The sequence below is a fragment of the Saccostrea echinata genome, unplaced genomic scaffold (assembly GCF_033153115.1).
Source record: "Saccostrea echinata isolate AGI-Se365-2 ecotype Australia unplaced genomic scaffold, CSIRO_AGI_Sech_v1 ptg000009l, whole genome shotgun sequence".
Lineage (NCBI taxonomy): Eukaryota > Metazoa > Mollusca > Bivalvia > Ostreida > Ostreidae > Saccostrea > Saccostrea echinata.
Window position 1 is genome coordinate 52900676 of NW_026889758.1, and position 22513 is coordinate 52923188.

Here is a 22513-nt window from a genome sequence, read left to right on the forward strand (position 1 = left end):
CCTTTTCTCATTTCAATTAATTCTTTCATTTCTTTTCATCAACATCATAAAAACAGAAGTGTTCGATTCTACATGTGTTCAATGATACTTCATCGCTTCTTTTCTCTCTCTCTCTTTTAAAAAAAAAGAAGAAATGTAATGCAAAAAAATATTTATTGTAAAAACGATTCGCCATACTTCGATTATTTGCACTAGAAAATGAATGGGTATCTCAGGACCTTCAATGGCTCATTTCCTTTAAAATTAAAAACAGTTAAAATTAAATCACCTGCTATATAAAATAAACAAAAAAGCGGTGAAAATGTTATAATATCAATATTATTTTTTAAGTGAAAAAAAAAATTAAAAAAGGAAGGAAGAAAGAAAAAAGAAATCTCAAAAGTATTTATTAATTTTCTAAGCTTTCATAATGATAGTAACATTTATGGACACATGTTGGTGACAGTTTTATTCCAGAACGTGGAGTGAGGTGTTAACGTGCGTTTTATCTGGTGTGGGGTCAACTCCACAAAGAACATCATGGCCCGGACCAGAAGGTCTATAAGCACCTCCGTGGAAGACCCGTCACAAGATGACAATAAAAACTGTCAATAACTTAGTCCACCACACACTCCTCCGAAAACTGAAATGTCTAGCAGGAAAACCTGTTCTTTTTTTCTGGCTACTTGTATACATGTATATCAGAGATTCTTTTAGTACAATATTTCGAAGGCATGTTCGAGTGATTGGCCTGTAGCCCTTTGAATGATAAAGCAAATTTGACGTATCTTTTCTAGGTGACCAAAATAAAGAATGGGCCTAGATATCTTCTTTTTCGAGTTTACCTTTAAGTAAATGTGGATCTTTTATGAAAAGATATTTTAAATAAAGAAATCAAATTTTGCCAATTATTTTCAACATGAATTTTATTTTAATACCGCAGAATCAAAGGGAAATAATCAATATAAATAAGTGAATATTGTTTAATCTTGTACAAATTGAGATCTAGAAGCAATTAACCCCCAGAACAGTTTAGCATAATATTGAGTGTGGCACTTTATCGCCAGTACATTAAAAGTCTTACTGTACATATATAAGTATGTGACGCACGGTCAAGCGGGTTATAGGAGGTTTATTTAACGGTCAAACGCATATACATATATATCCGGGCATACCGACATTGGGTAATTAATTTGTCGCTCGTTGTTCACTGCTTGTTGAGGCGACTCGGTCGTGCACCGTCGCATGACCCCGGAGTGAGGCTATTCCGGAAACATATACTGGCGAAGCTGGTCAAATTTTACTTTTGTATGTGCTTATATTTAAAGACTTGTGGAATTTTAATTCATGTGTGTTTTCATCGGGATTTTGGTAGGTAGAAAATTAAATAAGAAAATGTCTCATTAACTTGTCTAGTTGTATCTTATGCGTTGAAACAATTTCAACTATTTGAACATATATAAAATTAAAATGTTAACAGGTTAAAAGGTGCGTGTATTCCTTGTAGTTTTTAAAATTAGGAAACATCAGAGTCAGGTTTCACTTATTTCTGGATGTTTCATAATATTATTTCATGTACTTCCAATTTAATTTTCCTTAAATATTTGAATTTAGGTGAAAAGTAATGGTATATTTTCCTCAATGTTTCCAGCTTAAATTTATGACTGAAAAGTTAATTCTATACCCATTACTTTGAACATGCATGTATTGTGTTAGATTTGAAAAAAAATCAATATTTTCTATGCACAGTTGATCATTACTTAGATTCTAATATTACTTATCAAGTGTACGATATGCTACCTCCAAATGCTGTTTCTATACACACTGTACGTGTGAAGGAACAATTTTATCAACACTCATATATCAGACATACATGTAGCATTCACTTCTTGCCATGTATGATGATTACCTACCACATGCAATATCATACGAGTCTTGAAACAGTATCTTATTCTAAGCGAGATAACTCGTGTTTGTGCACCTGACAACTTGTTAAAGTTGCATGGTTGTAGGTGACAAGAAAGCTGAACACATGGATTGATAGCATGTTACTGCACTACAATCTTCTTTTTCTTTCTTTTTTGGTGACAGTTTTCAACCTTTGTTTTATTCAGGCAGCAAAAATATTGCGGTCAGCTTCGACAACCCCGTTTCTCTCCATTACTATTACAAGGAATAGTACTTGTTCTAGAGAAAATCGGTGCATATTCTTGTAATTTATTTGAATTTCTTTATTTATTAATTTATAATTGAATTTTTTTTTTTGTTTTTGTTTTTGTCTAAACGTTCCACTTTTTGTATTGCAGTTGAAGTTGAGCACTTTGACGTAGTATCGAAGTGTTGACTTGCAAGTAGCCAGTATGCCTCCACCCAAAAAACCTAAAAGTGGTCCCACATCTATAGAGCAATTCATGTCTACTGACGAAATCCGAACTCCAAGCGATGATGAGGATATGCGAGAGAGAACCGGATCCTGCTCATCGGACGTGTCCGTGATTTGCGAAAAAAATGAGGATGACAAGGAATCGCAGATCTTCGCGGACGAGAAAAGCCCATCTGGACTAAAACTGTTGAGAGACTTGATCACGAAGAAAGTGAACGATGAGCAGCGGGTCCCTGGGTCATGTTCTAGTGGTAGAAGCTCATGCCAGAGTCTGTCTCCCAGCAACGAGTCGGATGATCCTTCGCGTGAAAATTCCCGAGCTAGCACGACGGCCAGTCTCACGAGCGAAGAGCGAAAGAAACATCCTCCTAGTGCGTCCTCGCCAATTTCACCAATGGCGGGAAGCGTGTTGCCACCATTTGGAAACAGTGCAAATCCCCAAACTGCAGCTACCTCAGTAAGGGGAAGCGAGCGCTTAATTAACAGTATGGTGGCTTCGAGTTTCATGTCGGGAGCTTTCCCGACCAGCCCCACAACGACATCCTATTCTGCCTACTTTCCATCCTATTTGTACGGGCAATCTTTGCAAAGTTCATACTATCTCAACAACTTTGATTCAGAACCAAGAGATCTGTCTACTAAAATTCAGAAGGAGAATCAAAACCGCGAAAGACTTTTTGATCGAAGTTCCGTAGACTCGCAAGTTCAAAGGGACATTGAGCAACGACTCTCGGCTCATTTTGGACTTGGGTCTTATGACTCCCTAACAGATCGTAAGGATTTGGATTCACGAAAGAATTTGGTTGGAATTCTGACGGAACCCAGGTACAACCACTTACGGTTCCCAGTCAGTCCTGTGGACAGAGATGCTGCATCGTTCCCTTTCTTTGTCAACGGATATGAGTCAAGGAGGTAAGTTCACAGCATGTATACCCATGTTTTAAAGCAATATGATATGCAAGTTCGATGTGGGAAATTTTTGTGGAAATATTGTAATTAACTATTTCAATGACAGAAAAAAACACTTTTGTAAATGTCTGTTGTTCATGTTTTGATTGAAGCAAAATTACATTACTGTCGTCCTGTACAATATTGATTTCTTATATAATACTTATACATTCCATTGAACAAAAATCTTTCTTCGGAAACAATTTGATACTTTATTTTAATATAATTGATCATAAAGGATTAAATTACATACAAATTTATCATAGAAGTACATTTTAACAGCAAAATAATTTTCTCAAAAATACAGCTCATATTGCTTTAATTTTATTGGTGCACTGATTGAGAGAAGTATCGGTGAATTTGGAATGAATTTGTTTTAGAGGAAGGACGCTCTGTTAATTAAGAATTACCACACTTTTGAAATTGAATTTATAAATCGCTTCTTCTTTTAAATTTTTATTTTTCATCTTCAAAGGTGATATATTCAATTTTACCCCATATGGAATGCTAAATTTTGCATTTAATATTTTCATTTTTATCATATTCTTCTATAAGAAAACTGATACAATCACAAAAATTCATTGTTTGGAGTAGAAGTTTAATAAAAGACTAGATGCATCCACAGTATTGTGAGGGTGGAAGTTTTATTTGTAATCGGCACGTGAGTTGCCATTATGGATAGGGTAAGAAAGATAACTCTTTTAATAAATGTACGATTTTCGCGGCAGAGCGATCAGAAATTGGAGTTATCGATCTTGATCTTTTAAGTTCCTTTTTGGGGGGAAGGGGGGGGGGGGGTATAAACTGAATATATATAAAAAGAATATGCTTAAATATTTTATTCATTAGGTTAGGCATTTGGGTTTTGTTTCTAGTATACATACAAGGAATACATACAAAGTGAGATTGAGAAAACAGTCATTGTAAATGTAGGCAATGTACATGATGTACATATATAATAGTATAATACATAACTTAAATACTTCTTTTGTACCCTAGACCAAGTTGGTTTTTAATGTTTGTTTATCCTATTTGTAACTTTATAATTATTGTCTAAACTTATGTAATTTTTTCTTGATTAAAATAAAATGCGTTAAGCAGACGCGCGCTTTGCTTGGCGAGACGTCCATTTAAACCGCTGGTTTTATGAAGGCCACTGCGTGTATAGTGTTTGACCATCGGTCGAAAAGTGCACATGTGTTATTCAGGTCATGCGGCCGGCTAGTCAGCGGTCAGCTAGGTGGCTGTGTATATCGATCAGACATTAGATGAACAAATGAGTGAATTATGGGCCGGGTAGGGCGAGGGAGGAAACGGTATTTGAACCCTCTCGAATAGTAGTCCTAGTGACCTCAGAAAAAACCCACCTTTTTATGTAACCAATACAGCTCACCAATGTCGTATCTCAGGGATTTTTTATTGTTTCATGTTTCAATGTCTTTGTGTGTTTCAATGGTGCTATGGAGGCAAAATATCACGATCAGCAATTTGAGGATGCTTTGAACGTTATACAAGACTTGTCGGATCCCGGTGGAACTGTTTATCGGATACTCAGGGAATCGGCGGGGAACAGCGCGGCTATGTCTGGGTACGTTCACCTGTTACCTACTCGGTAATAGGATTATTGTGCAAGGCGCGGATCTGAGAATTTTAATGGAGTCTGATGCTTTCGTAAAACGCACAACTTAAAACTACAAAGCCAAAGTGAAAATTCATGAAATAAGTTGTGAATGTATTATTATGAGGTTGAAATTAACAGGTGTTAAGTAATGGTGATCGGGGGGGGGGGGGAGGGGGGGTTGAAGTTATTCGGATATAAGCAGTTGATAATGAAGTTCATTGTTTATCCTTTATAGACAAAGTACTGTTTCTATTTTATTTACATGCATCAAATTCAGTTTTTAATAAGGTTAACAATTCAGTTTAAATTTCTGTTTAAAGCATTCAAGGTTAGTAATTTGAAATCATCACTTTAATGTAAGAAAAGGTTCAGTTACCCTTTGTAAAACAGGAATTGAATTTTGACAAATCCATTCTCTCTCTTCTTTTGTCATTCCCTCACAACATAGGGCAGAAACAGGTCCCATTAGATGACTTTACCATGTTTACCTGTGGATTTTAGCTGGAAGTTATTATTTTTTTTCAAGTTAAAAAGTGACATTACAGCATTTGGGGAAAATGGCTATAATGTACCTTTAAAAATATAATTTGGTTATATATGTTGATGAATTATAAACTATGTTAAACTTAAGCATGTTGAGAATACCAACCAATCACTACCAACAAACATTTTTTTTTGCAAAAACCATGGCAATAGACACTAAATCTGTGATAATATTAGTAAAATGAATAATTTTAGTCAAAGAAAGTTTTTTTCCCCTAAAGATTCTGAAGAGTGACTTAATTAAAAAGTGATTGAATTTTTTTTTTATAGATTTAAAAGGGGGAAGGCAAGAAGTAAGAATTTTGAACATCATAGGAAATTTACAATTTCTTAATACTTTTAGGTGTTTAATAATTGCATCATTCATTAAAATATATATACTTATCCACCAATATTTTGTTTTTAGCACATGCCCTCAAGGTGAATTTATTTCATATAACTGTAGCAAGTTATATATTTTATTTAGCTTACTTGGTGTTTTAACAGGTTCATATTTAAAATAAATAAAGAAAATAAATAAGCAAATAAATATAATAATAAAAATTAAACAGCAAAAAAAAAAAAAAAAAAAAAAAAAAAAAAAATAGAGAAATTAACTGTGAAAGTTTTTTTTCAAAGAAGTTAAAAAAAACACTATTAAGTCATTTGTGGATGTGAATTAAATCATGTGAAAATTTAAATCTAAGAAAAGAAATTAAAAAAAAGTCCTTTTCCACAGACATGTTTGATAATGAAAAGCTATTGGTTGCACATAATGCTTCCTTGTACAGGGGCAAAAAGACGACCAAGTAGCTGGGATCAGTGGGAAAACTCTGTCTTCATCAAAGGTCAAAATGACCCAGGGAGAAAAGCAATTTTACAGAATTTGCATGCTACACATGCTCTTCACTGGCCACTGACTGAATGACCCCATCCCGTAATCATCATCACCATGGTAACACATTAAGAAATATGGCTCAAATTTTTCTATCAATTACAAACACAAAGCACAGTTGTTGCAAGGCTGAATTTGAACTGATTGGCTGCTCTGATGGGTTTTGACAGCTCTGGCTGGTAGTTTATGAGCAGATTAAAGACTTTGATGACTCCAGGGTGGAAAACATGCAAGTAAAGTCAGACCTGACTAAGAGATTGAATGTCACTCATTATTACGATTTATGGCTGGGAAACTTGTAGTGCATTTTTATTTAAATGGCCTGCAATGTGTTAAATTGGACATTCTTTGTAATTTTGTTGATGTTTCTGGGGTGCTAGTCCATTATCCTCTCTGTTGCATAATGATAGGCCTCCAATTTGAAGAAGGGTGCAGTTGTTAGATAAAACTGCCAAAAAAGTTGCACAGAAGCCAGCATGACTTGATAAAAATGCAGCATATAATTAATGACTTGGAAGGGGGGGGGGGGATATTTTAGCATCTGTAGATTAAGGCATACTGTGTAGTTCTAAATGAGAGAGGGAGAGAGAGAGAGAGAGAGAGTTAATTCAAATGATCATGATGATACTAAAATTGATTTTTTTTAATGTGTGTTACAGAGAGTCCATTGATAAACTGGTTCCTAAGGAGGAGCATGGATCCCACCACTCTCCTAGTATGGTACCCCAGGGCAGCTTTCTGTCCATGCCCTACATGATGCATAATCAAGTCCCCTCCTCTACCACCCTTGAGTTCCGGGATCATGATGGACGGATTCTGCCCCTATTAGACCCCTCCCTCTCATTTGCAGATGGAAGAAAACTAAAGCATAGTGCAGTTACAGGTACACACATTCAATGGCTTTTGTGGCTAATTTTTTCATTCAAACCTTGCCAAATTTGGCAGCTTTGTCAAAAAGAAAGCTTGAGATGTCAAGAAGTTTACTGTGTCAAAGATTACCTCATGACAATTCATGATATGACATGTATTTGACATATTTTACATATCAGTGTTCAAGGTTCATAATCAATTGAGACAATTAATTTCATAAAATTCCAAAAGCATCGTTTCATCATGTTTTAGTTCCAGACAAATGATCTAATTTGAAGAATTCTGTGTAGTCTCTCAATTAGTTATAGTCCCTGCTAGGTCTTACATAACCACTAATGTAGGTCTGTATCAATGTCTGACTGACTTTCTGTAATTTATTTATAATTGTGGTCCCCGCAGACATTAATTTCTTTTAGGACCAGACTGACACATCTCTTTGACCTATATATTATAGATATATATACTGTTCATTATTGATAATTAAACAATAACTCATTCATTGGTCATCTGTGTTCCAATTTATAGGTCATGGACCAAACAAACTATGCCAGGTGTGCAGTGATAATGCCTCGGGGTTCCACTATGGGGTGTGGTCGTGTGAGGGATGCAAAGCCTTCTTCAAAAGAAGCATTCAAGGTAAACCAATAGAAATGAAACTAAGTTTTGATTTAAATTGAAAATCTAAGATAAGACACTACACATAATTAGGAAAGTTTTTATGATCAGATAAAAGTGTGTAAGTAGAAAAGTAACACAGTGCAGAATTTATTGTCCCCCATAATGCTATCGAAAGATGCAGGTGCACCCCAAAGATTGCAGGGAACATATTTCTGGTTACTTGAATCCATTAGCTCTGTCTACCATAATTCTCCAAGCTCCAGACAAACCCGTGTGCCCCTGTCACATGATGTACTTTTACCATTTTTACTGCATTCATGACAATATGTCTGAAATGCAAATAAGCATTTGTCCTTCAACATCCAACCAGACAGATACAAGCATTAATTGAATAGATTAAAGTCTCGCATACCTTATTTTTGTAACACAGAAAACAAAATCATTTTCTCTTAAAAACACAACATGAGATTTTTTTTTTCTGAACCTAAACAATTGACTTTGTCATTTTATTAAATTCTCACATAATTATTATGCTATATATATTTAATCCAATAATAATCGACACTAGGTGTCCTGTGAATGTGAATTGTATAAGTAATTGATTCTGCACCCTATATTTAAGCTTAGAGTCTGGGCAAGATTACCGGTATTTAAGTTTCTTGTGGATAAAGTAATTTTTCTATACATGCAATCAGTCTGTTCTATTTTTATGAACCCCCGACTTACACAACATGGTTGGGTTTTGCACTTTGTGGTTTTCAAGCTATAAACAGACATCAGCATGATTCAAGTCAATGTCCTCTTCAAATTCAAAAAAAATTTGGTAGTAGACTGGTGCATATGAATATTAGAAGGGAGATTGGTGCAAGGGGAGGGGTGGGTGGGTGGAGGCAGTGTTTTCCCTAAGAACCAGAAAGGGAAAACACTGGGAAGGAGGGGGCAGGGGAGGGGGGCTAATATGGTCTGATAATTTATAAACATCATGGTATACAGTTGTCAAAATTGTAGAGTGTAAGTATTAATTTGCATGTAGCATTGTTTATATATGTGGACTTTCAAATATTTTTCATAGTGAAATAAACAGAAATCTTATCCAGTAAAAATTGTAATGCATTTTGTTGGTCATGCAGCCCCAATGATTAATTTGTTGTTTAATAATTCTTCTCCGGGGTTAATTTTTAATCTGTTCAGATTTAATTTGATAATTTAATAATTTGTTAGCTATTGTCCAAGATATATGACACACATTTTCAACTTTAGAAATTAATGGAACAATTTACATTTGAATACCATCCATGATCATGATATTAAATTAAATAATTTGTTTTTTTTTATTAGCTTTAAATATCTGAAGGCATGAAAATTTTTTGTTGCTCTAGAATTCATCATTTTTATATATAATAAGAATCAGGGTTAACAAGTACATTATTAACATTTCTGGGAGAGAGCTAGCGTACATCAAAGAGTCATATATGATTTACCAGAGAGCATATATAAAGACCATTCCATTTTTAGCAAGGCCGGGCTAAGTGATTGGGCAACGTTCTTCCACGCATGATAATCCAGGTCATTTGGGACAGTAAACTGCACAGAACTTGTGATTTATCTGATTGTGTAAAAAAAAAGTCTTTCCATTATTTTTTTGCCAGTAATGGATTTGTAGCTTGTAAAATGGTGCAGGCTTTTATGATAATCTTAAAGGATATGGGCTTACAAACATTAAAATATAGGGCAATGTGTTGTGTAATTTGTAATTGATGTGCCTTTCTGAGATAACTGTGACATGCAGAGCCACAATTGACTCTCTTAGTTGCACTGCACTTGACTGCTGGGCTGCCCATTTGGAGGCAGGTCAAGTTACTAATTTGGAGCTTATTTTTGCACTGTGCTGTATTTTCAAAAGTATAAGCCACGGAAGTGAAGATTGTGTTTGTTTATTCATTCAGGATCAGCATTTCCTGTTTAAGGTGTAAACAATATATTTCACTGTTTTCAGGACTTATTAGACTTGGTTATTCTGTAAGTAAGATATACATAGAAATTGTACTCATTCATTCTGAAAAAAAAAACCATTTTTCATTCTGCGTATTTTTACTTTTTGAATTTATTTTGTGTTGAACTAGTAAAATTACTGGTTGAGTGTTATATAAGTTAATATATATGAACTAACGCATTCCCTGACTGGGTTTCTTGGTCTGATTTTGGGGGATACCATGTCTTTCAATTCAACTGATTAAAAAGAAAATGAGAGAACATATTTTTAAATTTTTTTATTTTAAAGATAAGGGGAAAAAAGTGAATTGCTCAAGTGACCTAGATAGATAAAGGTCATCGACCCAGGAGATGTCATTCTTTACATGAATTCGACCCACAAATGTTGTTTTTTTTTAGTTCGCATTTATAGTACATCATAATTGGTAGTTCTGATTGGAATATTGAGAGTGGTATTTTTTGGGAAGGAGTGTCAGGGAAATGAGAATTAACTTTTAACATATCCCAGGACAACTGTGTGAGACTGGAAAAATTATCCGCAAGAGAGTTATTGATTCATGTGATAATTTTAGACTGATTTAGGTCTGCCTCCACATTATATTGATAAAATTATTAAAAATTCAGCTTGTGCACGTTCTCCTCAGAGGGGAGTGAAAGTTGTGTTACAAGGGAGTGCTAAGTTTCAAATGAGTGTGGATGTGTTTTTTTTTTTAAATTATATTCTATTCATGTAAAACTAAAAGTAACCTACAGGAAATATGTAACACCATCTGGGTATGGTAATTATAACATTTTCATGTTAAATTGCAGTAAGTTGGTGCAAGGACATTAACGAACAAATTGTACTTAATGCAAAGTATTACTTTACTCTGTGAACCTAGACTGCACCGAAAGTTACTGTGCTTCAAATTATTCAACATTTAACTGTTGACCCCAGGGGTCAAGTTAGGGATTATCACAAAGGCATTCATCTCCATACCACCCTCAGTCTTTTGAACTCTGGGTGCAGTCTGTTAGTAATGCACTAGGGGGCTGTTACAAAGAGGCTTTTTTCTAGTGCCAGGCACCTTATTTATGTGCATCAAGAAAAACAGGTGAAAATTTCACTTAGAAAGTGCAGTCAACAATTTCATGATTTGTCAGTGTTTCAATTAAGACAAGAATTTGACTCGCTATTTTTGTTCATCTTTTACCTGCTTTTTTGTCTGATGAAATATTCATGTAGATAGACCTCGAGCAGTCATGAAGATGTTTCATTATTAATTTGTAATTTGTGATATTTTTTCTCTATATTTCTTCAGGGCCAGTTGACTATGTATGCCCAGCTACCAATACCTGCACTATAGATAAACATCGTCGAAAGTCCTGTCAGGCATGCAGATTACGCAAATGCTATGAAGTTGGAATGAACAAAGGTAAGTTTTAGGGAAAAATCTCCAATTTAGAATTTGTTCCTTTTGGGTGAACGTTTTATGGTCCGAGTCAAGGAGGTGTATAGGGAAAGGTTAACAAACTTTAAAAGCAGTTTTTTCCTCTTTGAAGTAGACTAATATTCAGTGTATTTTATTTTGCTCATTACATGAAAAGTGTTTTTTTTTCTTATATTGTTTAATAGGGGCTCTTTGATTTGTTGCATGCAGGGTAGTTTGTTATCTTCAAGACAAGTTGCCAGTCTGTGGTCATTGCAAATGAGAAAACATGAATTAAGTGTTCTAAATCTGGTTTATATGAAGAGTGAGTCTACACCACTGAGGCCCAGACATTAGTAAAATCAATGGCCAAATTGTCTCCTTTGCCACACCAAGTAATATAATACTTGATTAGTCTAAAGGAAAGCGGTCTATTGTAGAGGTTTGAATTGATCTATTCCATTGTTTCTCATTAATTACTAGTTATTAAATGCCGAGATGTATACCTTTATCATTATGATTCACTGGGAATTCACTTTTTCTATGAAAAGTATTTTGTATTCTTGGTAGTCAATGAACTCGGTATACTACCTATTGCTGAAAAAAAAAAAATTCCAGCACATTTTGTAAATGATATAGTTTTCAGATAATATCTAAAATTTCAAAATAACAGTTTTAGGAACAATTAATTTGTCAAAAATAATAATTGCACGAAGGTAAAATTGAGGTCATTGATTTTCAATAAATCTGTAAAAAAAAAAAAAAAATCCATCCATTAATCAGAACTCTCTTGTCTAATGGAAATTGGTGTTTTAATAAGCATTTATCCTGTTTGATGGCTAATAATGTGTGATTAACATTTATTGTTGTATCTCTAGGACGATATTGACAAGATAGATCATATTCCTATAGGAAGATGTGGGTTGCAAATGTGTTTCATAATTACACAATTGGGTCAAGGTCACAGTGTCTCTAAAAAAAAAAAAAATCTGTAACAGCTTGCAGACTTTCTTTTTATACTTATTTTCCCAGAATCTCAGAAATTAATTATTATCCTTGAAACCAATTAAGAGTTAATATCAGAAAATATTACTTTTTAATTACCAAAGATGAGAGGTAATTTTTATGGTGATGATGATATTTTACGAAGGATGTTTTCAATAAGACAGAATATTTTTAATACTATAAACAATTTTAAAAAGAATTTAATTTTTGTAGAACATAATATTGACCTATGTTGAAACCAGCTCATGTTAAAAAACATTCTTTTTTTGTTTTTTGTTTTGGTAGGGGGAAGGGAAGCGAGGGCTCAAATTTTTATGTTTGTAACATTCCATCATGTTTTCATTTGGCTGTGCTTTCATTATATTATACTGGATCTGTAGTATAAAATATCAAATAAAAATTGAACTTGGTCTAAATTTGTGGTATATAACAGGCATAACAAAAATGTGCAGAAATAATTCGAGAGCAGAACTACATAGATCAATTTAAGACTATCAAAATATGATCTGTACTTATATAGATCGAGGCAAAACACCATATTTCTGAACAGATCAGTAAGTCACTAAATTTTTTTTCAGGAGACATGATGGGGATTTTTTTTTCCAATTGCATCCTAGACCTAGTTCATAACTACAAAGTGATAAATCTACTTGACTTATATAATATAGTATTTTACCCTTGGTAATACTCATAATGCTTATAACAGTGTGTTGTATATTAAAAGTGATGTGTACTCAGTGTCATATTTCCGCATGCTGAGTATTCAGCTGTGCAATTTTCTAAAAAAAAAAAAAAAAAATTAAAAAAGTTGGTCAATAGTCAGGTTTACAAAGTACAAAATCATCACAGATTCGCGGAACAGATAACTCAGTGGTAAGGTGAGAAATGTCAACACAGTTTTTTTTGGTGCAAAGTCTGCAAATTTGCATTGATGCAGCTCCCCGAGTGGTTTGAAATTGGCTAGCGATCTGTTCTGTATAATAGCGTAATGTATTAAAGTGACTCCATTTGGAAAAGTTGACAATGATTTGGGGGAACTTCGAGAGATTTCCATTGCAGCCAGTGACTTTTGTTTCCTTATAGATGTGTACAATTCATACCCTTGGAAAGCTCCAGTTACATTTGAAGGATTCTCTTGATAACTGTTTACAGCATGTTTTTCAAATATAATTTGATATTTCCTTCCAATTATTTTTAAAGTTAACCTTCTGTCAAGACAAAAGATAAAAATGGCAACAATTTATCATACTGTGTTTTTTTTTCGTGATTAAATGGAATTCCCTAATGAACTCTTGTTGCAAACAGAGTTACATAACTACAAAAGTTTTTGCTCTATTGATTTGCACTGAAAAAGTGGGCAGAGTTATAGAACTTAATATGGTCTTTACAGGGAGTCAAAGAAAGGAAAGAAAAGGTAGCATTTCTATGTCCAAACCAACGGCCACCAAACGGAGTCGCGCGGACTCATCCGACAACACGGTCAATTCTACCAGTGGCAGCCCCAACCCAGCAAAGGTAAGATAGCCATCGAGAGATATACCAGGGGGATTGGAGGACTTGTCTGATCAGATCAAAGATATAATTTCAAACATATTTTATTGTTTAAATAAGTCATCCTTTCATCTATAGGATATTGCATGATATATGTAGCTCATTTATGAAAATAAAAATCTTTATAAATCCAACAAAAGGTGTTAAAAAGTTATTTAGCTGTATTTAGGTAGTTTACTAAGAAATCATTTTTGATATACAGAAATGAACTGTTTCCATAGTTTTTGATATATCAATCTGATGAGGTTTAATCTAATCTAGAAACTGTTTTGTTTAACAGTCAGCCAGGAAGTCCCAGACTGTGACCATTCTTCAGGCCTTGAACAAGGCAGCCCTGCCTGTCCTAGAGAGCCACCACAACCATGGTCAGCCTCCCACCAAAGTCCACCTCCTTAACTCACTGGTCAAGCTGGCAGAGAGGGAGTTAGTGCACCTTATCAACTGGGCCAAAAATGTCCCAGGTAAGCAGTGCATCTTTTCAACTTCGCTAAAAATGTCCCAAGTAAGCAGTGCATCTTTTCAACTTCGCTAAAAATGTCCCAAGTAAGCAGTGCATCTTTTCAACTTCGCTAAAAATGTCCCAAGTAAACAGTACATCTTTTCAACTTTGCTAAAAATGTCCCAAGTAAGCAGTGCATCTTTTCAACTTTGCTAAAAATGTCCCAAGTAAGCAGTACATCTTTTCAATTTTGCTGAAAATGTCCCAAGTAACGAGTAAGCAGTGCATCTTTTCAACTGGGCCAAAAATGTTCCCAGGGAACCGGACTGTGAAATGCATTCAGAATGAATCAGATAAGATGTTTTACATTGTAACACATAAGTCCCTAAATGACTTATGTAAATGATCATATTTATGTAAGCACATTGGCAAAATTATACACAGAAAATCTGGTGGAAAATGAGTTCAGAAAAAATACCGGTACTTTTATCAGTCAGTCAGCTAAATGTATATTTGATTTAAAATGCATGTTGTTTCAGGTGACAAAAAGTAGAAAAATGATTAATATATAAGTTGATGATGTTTTATGTAAAGTATACAGATAGTATCTGGATAAATAAGGATGACCCAGTAAGCACCAAAATTTAAAAATTAAGAAAGAGAGAAAAATAAAACTACTTATATCATTTCATGCTTTCATGAACCATGTACCTGGTACCATAGATTTGCAAGAGAAAGTCAAATGCCTGAAAATAATGAATTTCTCTCTCTATCCTTCTTAAAAAAAGGTATCTTTTTAATCACTAGGATACATGGATTTTAATTATATATGTGCACCATCAGAAAAGAAAACTTGACAATCAAAGGTGCTTTCAGGAGCAGTAGGTGTTGTTGAGTTTAAAAAATTGTGTTTTAAATAGAAATTAGAATGTTATTGAAGGACCTATGTATATTCTAAATATAATGCTAATTATTCTTTAAAAATTGACTTTTTGATGCTCAATGTGATATAAAATAGGGTACAAAAGCTTATGCTATTTTGCAAAAGGCAGAAATAATTCATGCATAATATAATTTTGATATTAATATTGAATATAATAATTACATTGTTTAAATCTTCCTGGCTTAACTATTTAATCTTGCACCTTTCAATATTTTCCCATGTTAATTGCTACAAGTAAAAACCCTGTCTGAATTCAGTCAACCAAAATTTCACCAAGATAAATGTTTTTAGAAAGAACATGATTTGGACCTGCATGGGGGATTTTTATGACATTGTTTATCTCAAACTTAAAATGTTACTGAATTCATGCAAATTATCAACAGAATTTCAAAGAATAATGCGTAAATTATTTATCAAACAAAACAGCTGTTAATGGTGTAAAAATGGAGATGATAAAGAAAATTGATGCAAAGTTTTATACAAATAGTAATTTTTTAAATTCAAAATTGTGTTGAAGAAAGGGAAAAAATGATTTGGATCAAAGTTGAAGATAGTCAAAACAAGTTTTGCCTAACTTAACACAAGAACTGTGTGTGGGGAAAATATACAGAAAGCGGTCAAGTACCTCAGGGTACATATATATATATATTCAAACAGCTGAACATGATATATAGGCTGGTAATGGATTTTTTTTTTCTTCCAAGAATCACATCTCTCAAATCTTATGTGATCAGCAACCAGGGAAACATATGAAAATGTCTGATGATCATCAAAAACCTAATGAAATTGAACCAGAAACATTTTTAACATGCCCTCAATCGGAAATCATCTGTGTCAAAAATGCAGTCAAATATGCATTTAGATCAAGGCGGTGTCTGGGTTATAAAAAAGAGAGAGAGAAATATAAACATTGTGATGTTTGTTTGTCTTTGGGTCTTTAGATATAGATTGTCTTTAGGTCGTTAGATATAGACTACTCCTAATCATCGATACTCTGCCAAAAGCGATTAATTTTGCAATATTGCGTAACATCTTGGGGGAAAATATAAAGGCAACACTAATCAACATTAAGTTGCATTGAGCATCAAAGTTTCATAAGTGTTGCAGACATCTTTTGTTCTATACATACCATCAATATGATATATAGTTTATGATTGAATGGAAGAAGATGGAGTGCTGAAAATAGTCAATATAATTAAGTTCATCGGGGAGAAAAAGTGTTGTTCACAATGAAATTGTTACCCAGCTAACAAATGATTAATTACACTAGAAAATCTTAAAAACAAGGTCAATTCGACACAATTAGTATCAACCTTCACATCAGAAAACATAGCTGCTGTTTTTTGATCAGTGATTATGATACATCAGTGTGCAAATGGGAATGTCTTATTTGTGAGTTAATTTGATAAGATGGCACATTGTTGTCATGCATTGGTGCATGATATAATGTTAGAAAACTCCCAATGGTCATGAAAGATGCAAAGACAATCATTAAAATGTTTGTTATGTAACAGGATTCTAGCACTTTATCAGTTTTACACTTGACTTCAGGTAGGAATTCAATGTTTTAAGGCTTAAAGACATTTCATTTCCATTATGACAAAAGAGAGTGAAAATAAAAAAAAAAAAAAATAAAAAAAAAAAATAAAAAAAAAAAAATTCAATCATGAATGCCATAAAATTATTTTTCAGCAAAAGGAAGCCAGAGCATATAAATTTCAGACTGTGAATAAATGACTATAGATTCTGCAGTTTCATTTAGTGTGCTGATTCATCTCTTAAATTTGTGTTAAGTTATATTAAAAAATAAAAAAAAAAATCTTTATACTTTTCGAAGTCAACCCCATCTCAAGTAATACATGTACATGTAATAAGCAACAATAAACAGTCAAATAGAAAGAATATCAAGTATTACCAAAAGAAACTTCAAACTAGAACAAATACTCTGTTCTAATAAATGACAGTAATTCACAATTTTTCATGTACCAATTAGTAACTATAGACATGATTTTGACATTGATTGCAATTTAGGATTTGTTTATGATGAATTGACCATTAAAATGACCAGTTGTGTATTATTTTCCCCTAGGTTATACAGATCTTTCATTGAGTGATCAGGTCCATTTGATTGAATGCTGTTGGATGGAGCTCCTTCTGTTGAATTGTGCATTTAGATCTATTGAACATGGGGGCAAAAGTCTTGCCTTTGCCCCTGATCTTGTTCTAGACAGGTAATGAAACCATCTTTGTCAATATGCTATCAGTCTTTCTCATCAAGTGAGTGGGCTGTGTTTATTTCTTTTTCGAAAAAGTCAATTGGAAGACAAAGGGAATCCTGAACAATTAGTTTCTTTCTTTCAATATACTTTATGTGTTATTTTCATACATATTATGCAATTGGTACCTGAACTGATACATTTTGTATTATGTACAAAACATTATTTTCAACGTCTTGCCTTACATTTAAATGTCAGAATGGGTTTAGAAACATTTCATATGAAAAATAATCCCATTTCTGCAAAGTATATTGACTGAAAAAGAAATTTGACAATGTGATCAACAATAAATATATTTGACATTATCATGTGAAACAATGTTTTGTAAATTATGAACAGGTCATCTTGGAACACCATAGAAATGGCTGAAATCTTTGAACAAGTGGCAGCGGTGTCTGAACAGATGATGCAGAACCACCTACACAAAGACGAGCTTCTACTGTTACAGGCAATGGTGCTCGTTAATGCAGGTAATTAAAAGAGAAAACTTCATTAACATCCTAATATAAACTTATAGTTCTCAATGACTGGACTTAACAACAGCCAAAATAAAAAACTCGAGATCAAGTTAGTATTAGTCTGATCTTTATATGTCTTGATTGTAAGCAGTAAAACACTTAGTCTTGTTGGCTAATCCATTTTTATAGGTAATTTGGTATTTGATTAACTGGATGTACTCTTAAAATTGTCTGAGAGCAAGAAATTTTATGTGAAAAAAAAAGACCATTCATAGATAGGGTAGTAGTAGATGTGAAAAGGTCAGTACATCTATATTTGACATCTTCTCAGTTATAATTTTATCATGTCCAAAAATAAAAAAAAGTGTATTTGATGGCAAGGGTTTTCTCATTTTCTGGGATGTTTAATGTAGCTGTACATAATGTATATATTGATGAGGTATCCTGAGGAATTCAAAGGTCACTTGTATGGTGTACATTAATCAGTTGAAACATGTACCACACACAATCCTAGAATGTTTAAAGTAATGGGTCTTAATTACAGATATCATGGGGAAGCCCCATCTGTTGAAATAATTTGATAAAGAACTGTAAACTTAATCTGAAAATCAATGAATTGAAATTTTTACTCCCACACATTTCACATGGTTGTACTGCTAGTTAAGGGATAATTCTTTACGGAATGTGTATGACAAAATTGCACGTAGATATTGAGAAAATTCAGAAAATTGTATGCTAATATAGATAAACAGAGGGAGGTCATGTAACAGCTTGCTTGTTATCAAAGATGAAGAAAAAGTTATCAGCAAGTTTGTTGACTTGTAGGCAGCAGATGTTTATAAAAGTTACATTTTATCCTTTTCAACCCCAGTATCAATCAATATACCAGCCGTCATTGAAAATCAATGACTGCATGTATTTGATTTTTCGGCTCATTAACACTCATTTAATTTGCTGTCATTTTGCCAAGAGATGTATTTAGTAAGCAAGCTTTTAAGATTTGTACATTGTTGTGTACCCACCAGCTCATAAGTTAAACTGTCATGTTAAAAATTATCTTAAATGTGTATAAAGGTTTTCAAATTGACGAGATTAGTGTTTTGAAGAGATACAGTTGAACTACATTATCTCAAACACTGACATCTCGAATACCGGTACCAAGGATATATTGAAGCGAATTGGCAGCCCCAACCACCTTTTCTTTATGTTTTTTACCCTCGCTATCTCAAATCCTCAGATATCTCAAAAATTAAATCTTGATCCAGTCGAGTTCGAGAGAACGAGTTTAACTGTATAATATCAATGATGATATGAAATTTTTCATTGTTGACATTAATTATAATTTCCTTATAAAGCTCTATATTAATTATATAACTACTACATGTAAATCTTTTCTCAATTATAAGGCTTTGGAGGTCTAAATATATTAAGTATAAGTCTGACATAAATATGACTGATCTATATATAATATATTATACATTGTAGAGGTACGTCGACTGGCCAGCTGCAATCAGATTTACAATATGCAACAGGCTCTGCTTGATGCCATAGTGGACACTGCACAAAAATACCACCCCGACAATGTACGACATGTACCCTCTGTTCTTTTACTATTGACACATATACGGCAGGCGGGGGAAAGGGGAATTGCGTACTTTCAGAGACTCAAATCCGAGGGCACTGTGACTTTTTGTGATTTGTTGAAAGAAATGTTAGATGCACAGGACTTCTTGGAGAAGAAATCTTCAAATGAGGGAGATTGAAAAAGTGTACATGTTTTTTGTCTCAGTCACCATGGTGATCCTCTAATTATATTGACGGATACATAACTTTTGGCAGATGCAATTTTGAATGATATTTATATAGAGAGAGGAGGAGAAAATAAAATGGAAAATTTATGCATTGACTAAAAGAAACAATGATACATAAAAAAAATTACAGGTTTGTGTATTGATGCTACAAAATGAATTAATTATTAATCATTTAATGAGCTCCAATTGTTGTGGGTGTGTTACTGTATCTTTTAAATGTTTATCCCATTTTTTTGACAAGTTTTTCCCCTCTTGCTACTTTAACTCAGAATGGTTTCTACAGTTGTAAATGTCAGGTATCCGATGTTAGAGCAGCTAACCGGTCTGTTAATAATGATTTATATTGTTATACCAGCTCACATACTGCTTGTGGATTATACATGTACATGTATGTTGCTCTTTGAACAAAGAAGTATTACGTATACTATTGAGAGTTCTTGTTTCATGAGTGAGACATCCATTGTTATAATGTTTGCATTTTGTCATTTTCATCGTGTCAACCTAAACATTACATGTATATATTACGTGCATCCAATTTTTTTTTTTTTATTAGAACTTCAGCAAGTGGATTTTTATGTTAGTTGTCTTTTTTTAAAAAGCTGGAAATGAATTTCCAGCTCTAAACTTTATTTCTTAGATTGTACAATGTCTAACGGGGGAGAACAAATTGTTATTTATCAACAGTGCTTTCTGTCTGTAGCAGCTTAAAGCTGCAAGTGAAAAAAAAAAATTCAAATGTCAAACGGGGGCATTTTAAAGGGATGGAACAATTACTTTTACACACAAAATACTTGTAGAATTTTATGACATCCTTTAGAGAGTTTGTGATTCTTGTGAAGAGTTGTCTTCTCCTGTTTAAGCTATACCTGCTTTATGTATGAAACCTTCTGTACATAGTACACATGTATGTGTTCACCTTTGACTACATTTTATTAGATGAAGAAAAAGTAACTAAGTAGTATAGCTATTGAAAAAAAAAAAAGTTTTATGTCTATTTTGAATGAAAATTACTTGAACATCATTCATTTAGTGAGTGTGCAACAAATTTTAATGGAGTGGATCAACAAATAACTGTATTAAATTCATTGTGGTAATTTTACTTTTTAATTTCAGAAACAATAACAAAAATAATACATATACATGATTTTTTTTAAAACATAGATTGTTAAAATATCAGAAATACTGAATAAGTGGAATAATTCTTTTAAAATTTTTTTTCTCACACATACAACAAGCAATGAATTTAATGTGGGAAAAATGATGAAGATTTTATTTAATTTTAAATTTTATTGATAGTGCTAAATTTAACTGTTTTCATATGTATATGTTTAGACAAAAGTGCTAGTTACATGTAAGTCTTGAATGCATTTCATATTTTTTATTGAAAGTAAAGGTATATGAAACCAGAGCCATCTTTAAAAGAATGTTTGTTTGCCTCATCTCTCGACTAAGGATAGAAAAATTGGGTAGGTAGTGAGGGGAAATTTTTTAAATATAAGCTTGTATAGATTAGTGTTACAATGATCAAGTACATGCATTTACAAAATTAAAATAGCTGTTAATTGCTGGGATAAGAAAATTCTGGAATGATTAAAAAATAATCATTTCCTGGAGGTTTAAAAAATTTTGAGTTGGGCAGTCGGTCGGAAGAGGGCTAACGGACAATTTTTTAAAGATGGCCCAGTCATACCATATTTTGCTTGTTGGAATAAAGTAATTAACTGCAATTAAAGTATCTGGAATAGACAATAACACTTCTAAACTTACATGGAGAAAATTCAAGTTTGAGGTATATAAAACGCCAAATTTTATTAATAAAATTGGTTGTTTGGTGCATGACTCATAATGAAATGAAGCAAAATTATGTTGATTTTATAATATTTTTGTTTCTATTTGTGGAAGAAAGTATTTGATTTATTGGTACATAATATTTTCCCTGTTAGTGTTAATTGTGCTTAACAAGGATCTATTAAAAAGTTATGATTAACTTCACAATTATGGACATTCACATTATATGTTTAATTTTGCTTTAAAAAAAAACCATGTACTTCAATTAATTTTTAGATTTTAATATTTCACTTGAAATTTATAAATTTGCAAGAACTTTATATGATTATAAAATTTTTTAACTTCTTATCTTTTAACAAATTAATGTATATTATTATATTGCATGATGCATTAAAATACATTTAACAGAAGATAGATGCATTCATTTTGTATTTTAATGCCATGCTTTGAATCATAGTAAATCTTATTTGTTTACCTTGGTCCAAGCAGATTTCTGCCTTTTAGATAACTGTATAAGCAGTATCTGTTTGTCAAATGTTCACCATGTTTTGTTTTTTTTGTTCTGTTATATGCATTTAGATAGGGCAAAAAGAAGAGGGGTTCTGTAAGAGGTAGTGGTATTGGTCTGCATGAGAAAGGCCACTTGAAGAATTGCATTGTTGATAGAAAAAAATGCCTTGATGTAATTTAAAAAAAAAAAAACACCATTTATTGGAAATAGGGAAAATGTCAACAACAAAATGAGAATAATGAAATTATATTTTAAATGGTGGTTACTGCATATACAAGGGGCATCAATCAATTCTTAGTTAAAAAAAAATGGAAAAAGTACACACACTATGATTGTTGTTCAATCTGATATTTGCAACATATGTAATGTTCTTGGTAGTCAAATTCATCTGTACTGTGTTAATGTTATCCTTTTATATCTATACCACGTACACATGCTAGAATAATTAATTTCTCAAAGAGACATGTTATATCTTCTCAGTTTTACAGGAAGGT

At 32.9% G+C, this 22513-nt stretch overlaps 1 protein-coding gene across 2 annotated transcripts; it reads left to right on the plus strand.

The window, feature by feature from the left end:
• The first annotated feature begins 2339 nt into the window (after positions 1-2339).
• Positions 2340-20963, plus strand: LOC133183089 (estrogen receptor-like). 2 transcript variants are annotated; one of them, XM_061318030.1, is made up of 9 exons: positions 2340-3274; positions 7008-7231; positions 7744-7854; positions 11130-11243; positions 13633-13757; positions 14074-14254; positions 17265-17406; positions 17791-17921; positions 19395-20963. In XM_061318030.1, the coding sequence occupies exons 1-9, from the start codon at positions 2340-2342 to the stop codon at positions 19670-19672; spliced, it is 2241 nt and encodes a 746-aa protein (XP_061174014.1). In that variant the 3' UTR covers positions 19673-20963. The 2 variants fall into 2 exon arrangements, with proteins under 2 accessions (XP_061174014.1, XP_061174015.1); XM_061318031.1 differs by lacking the exon at positions 2340-3274 and adding an exon at positions 4756-4898 and having other exon boundaries at positions 19395-20939.
• Positions 20964-22513: the final 1550 nt, after the last annotated feature.

Excerpts from the sequence above, each read along its gene's own strand:
- LOC133183089 (XM_061318030.1), top strand. The coding sequence starts at position 2,340 with ATGCCTCCACCCAAAAAACCTAAAAGTGGTCCCACATCTATAGAGCAA. Across the intron at positions 13,758-14,073 it reads GCAGCCCCAACCCAGCAAAG|TCAGCCAGGAAGTCCCAGAC; the intron begins GTAAGATAGCCA and ends TTTGTTTAACAG. Across the intron at positions 14,255-17,264 it reads CTGGGCCAAAAATGTCCCAG|GTTATACAGATCTTTCATTG; the intron begins GTAAGCAGTGCA and ends ATTTTCCCCTAG.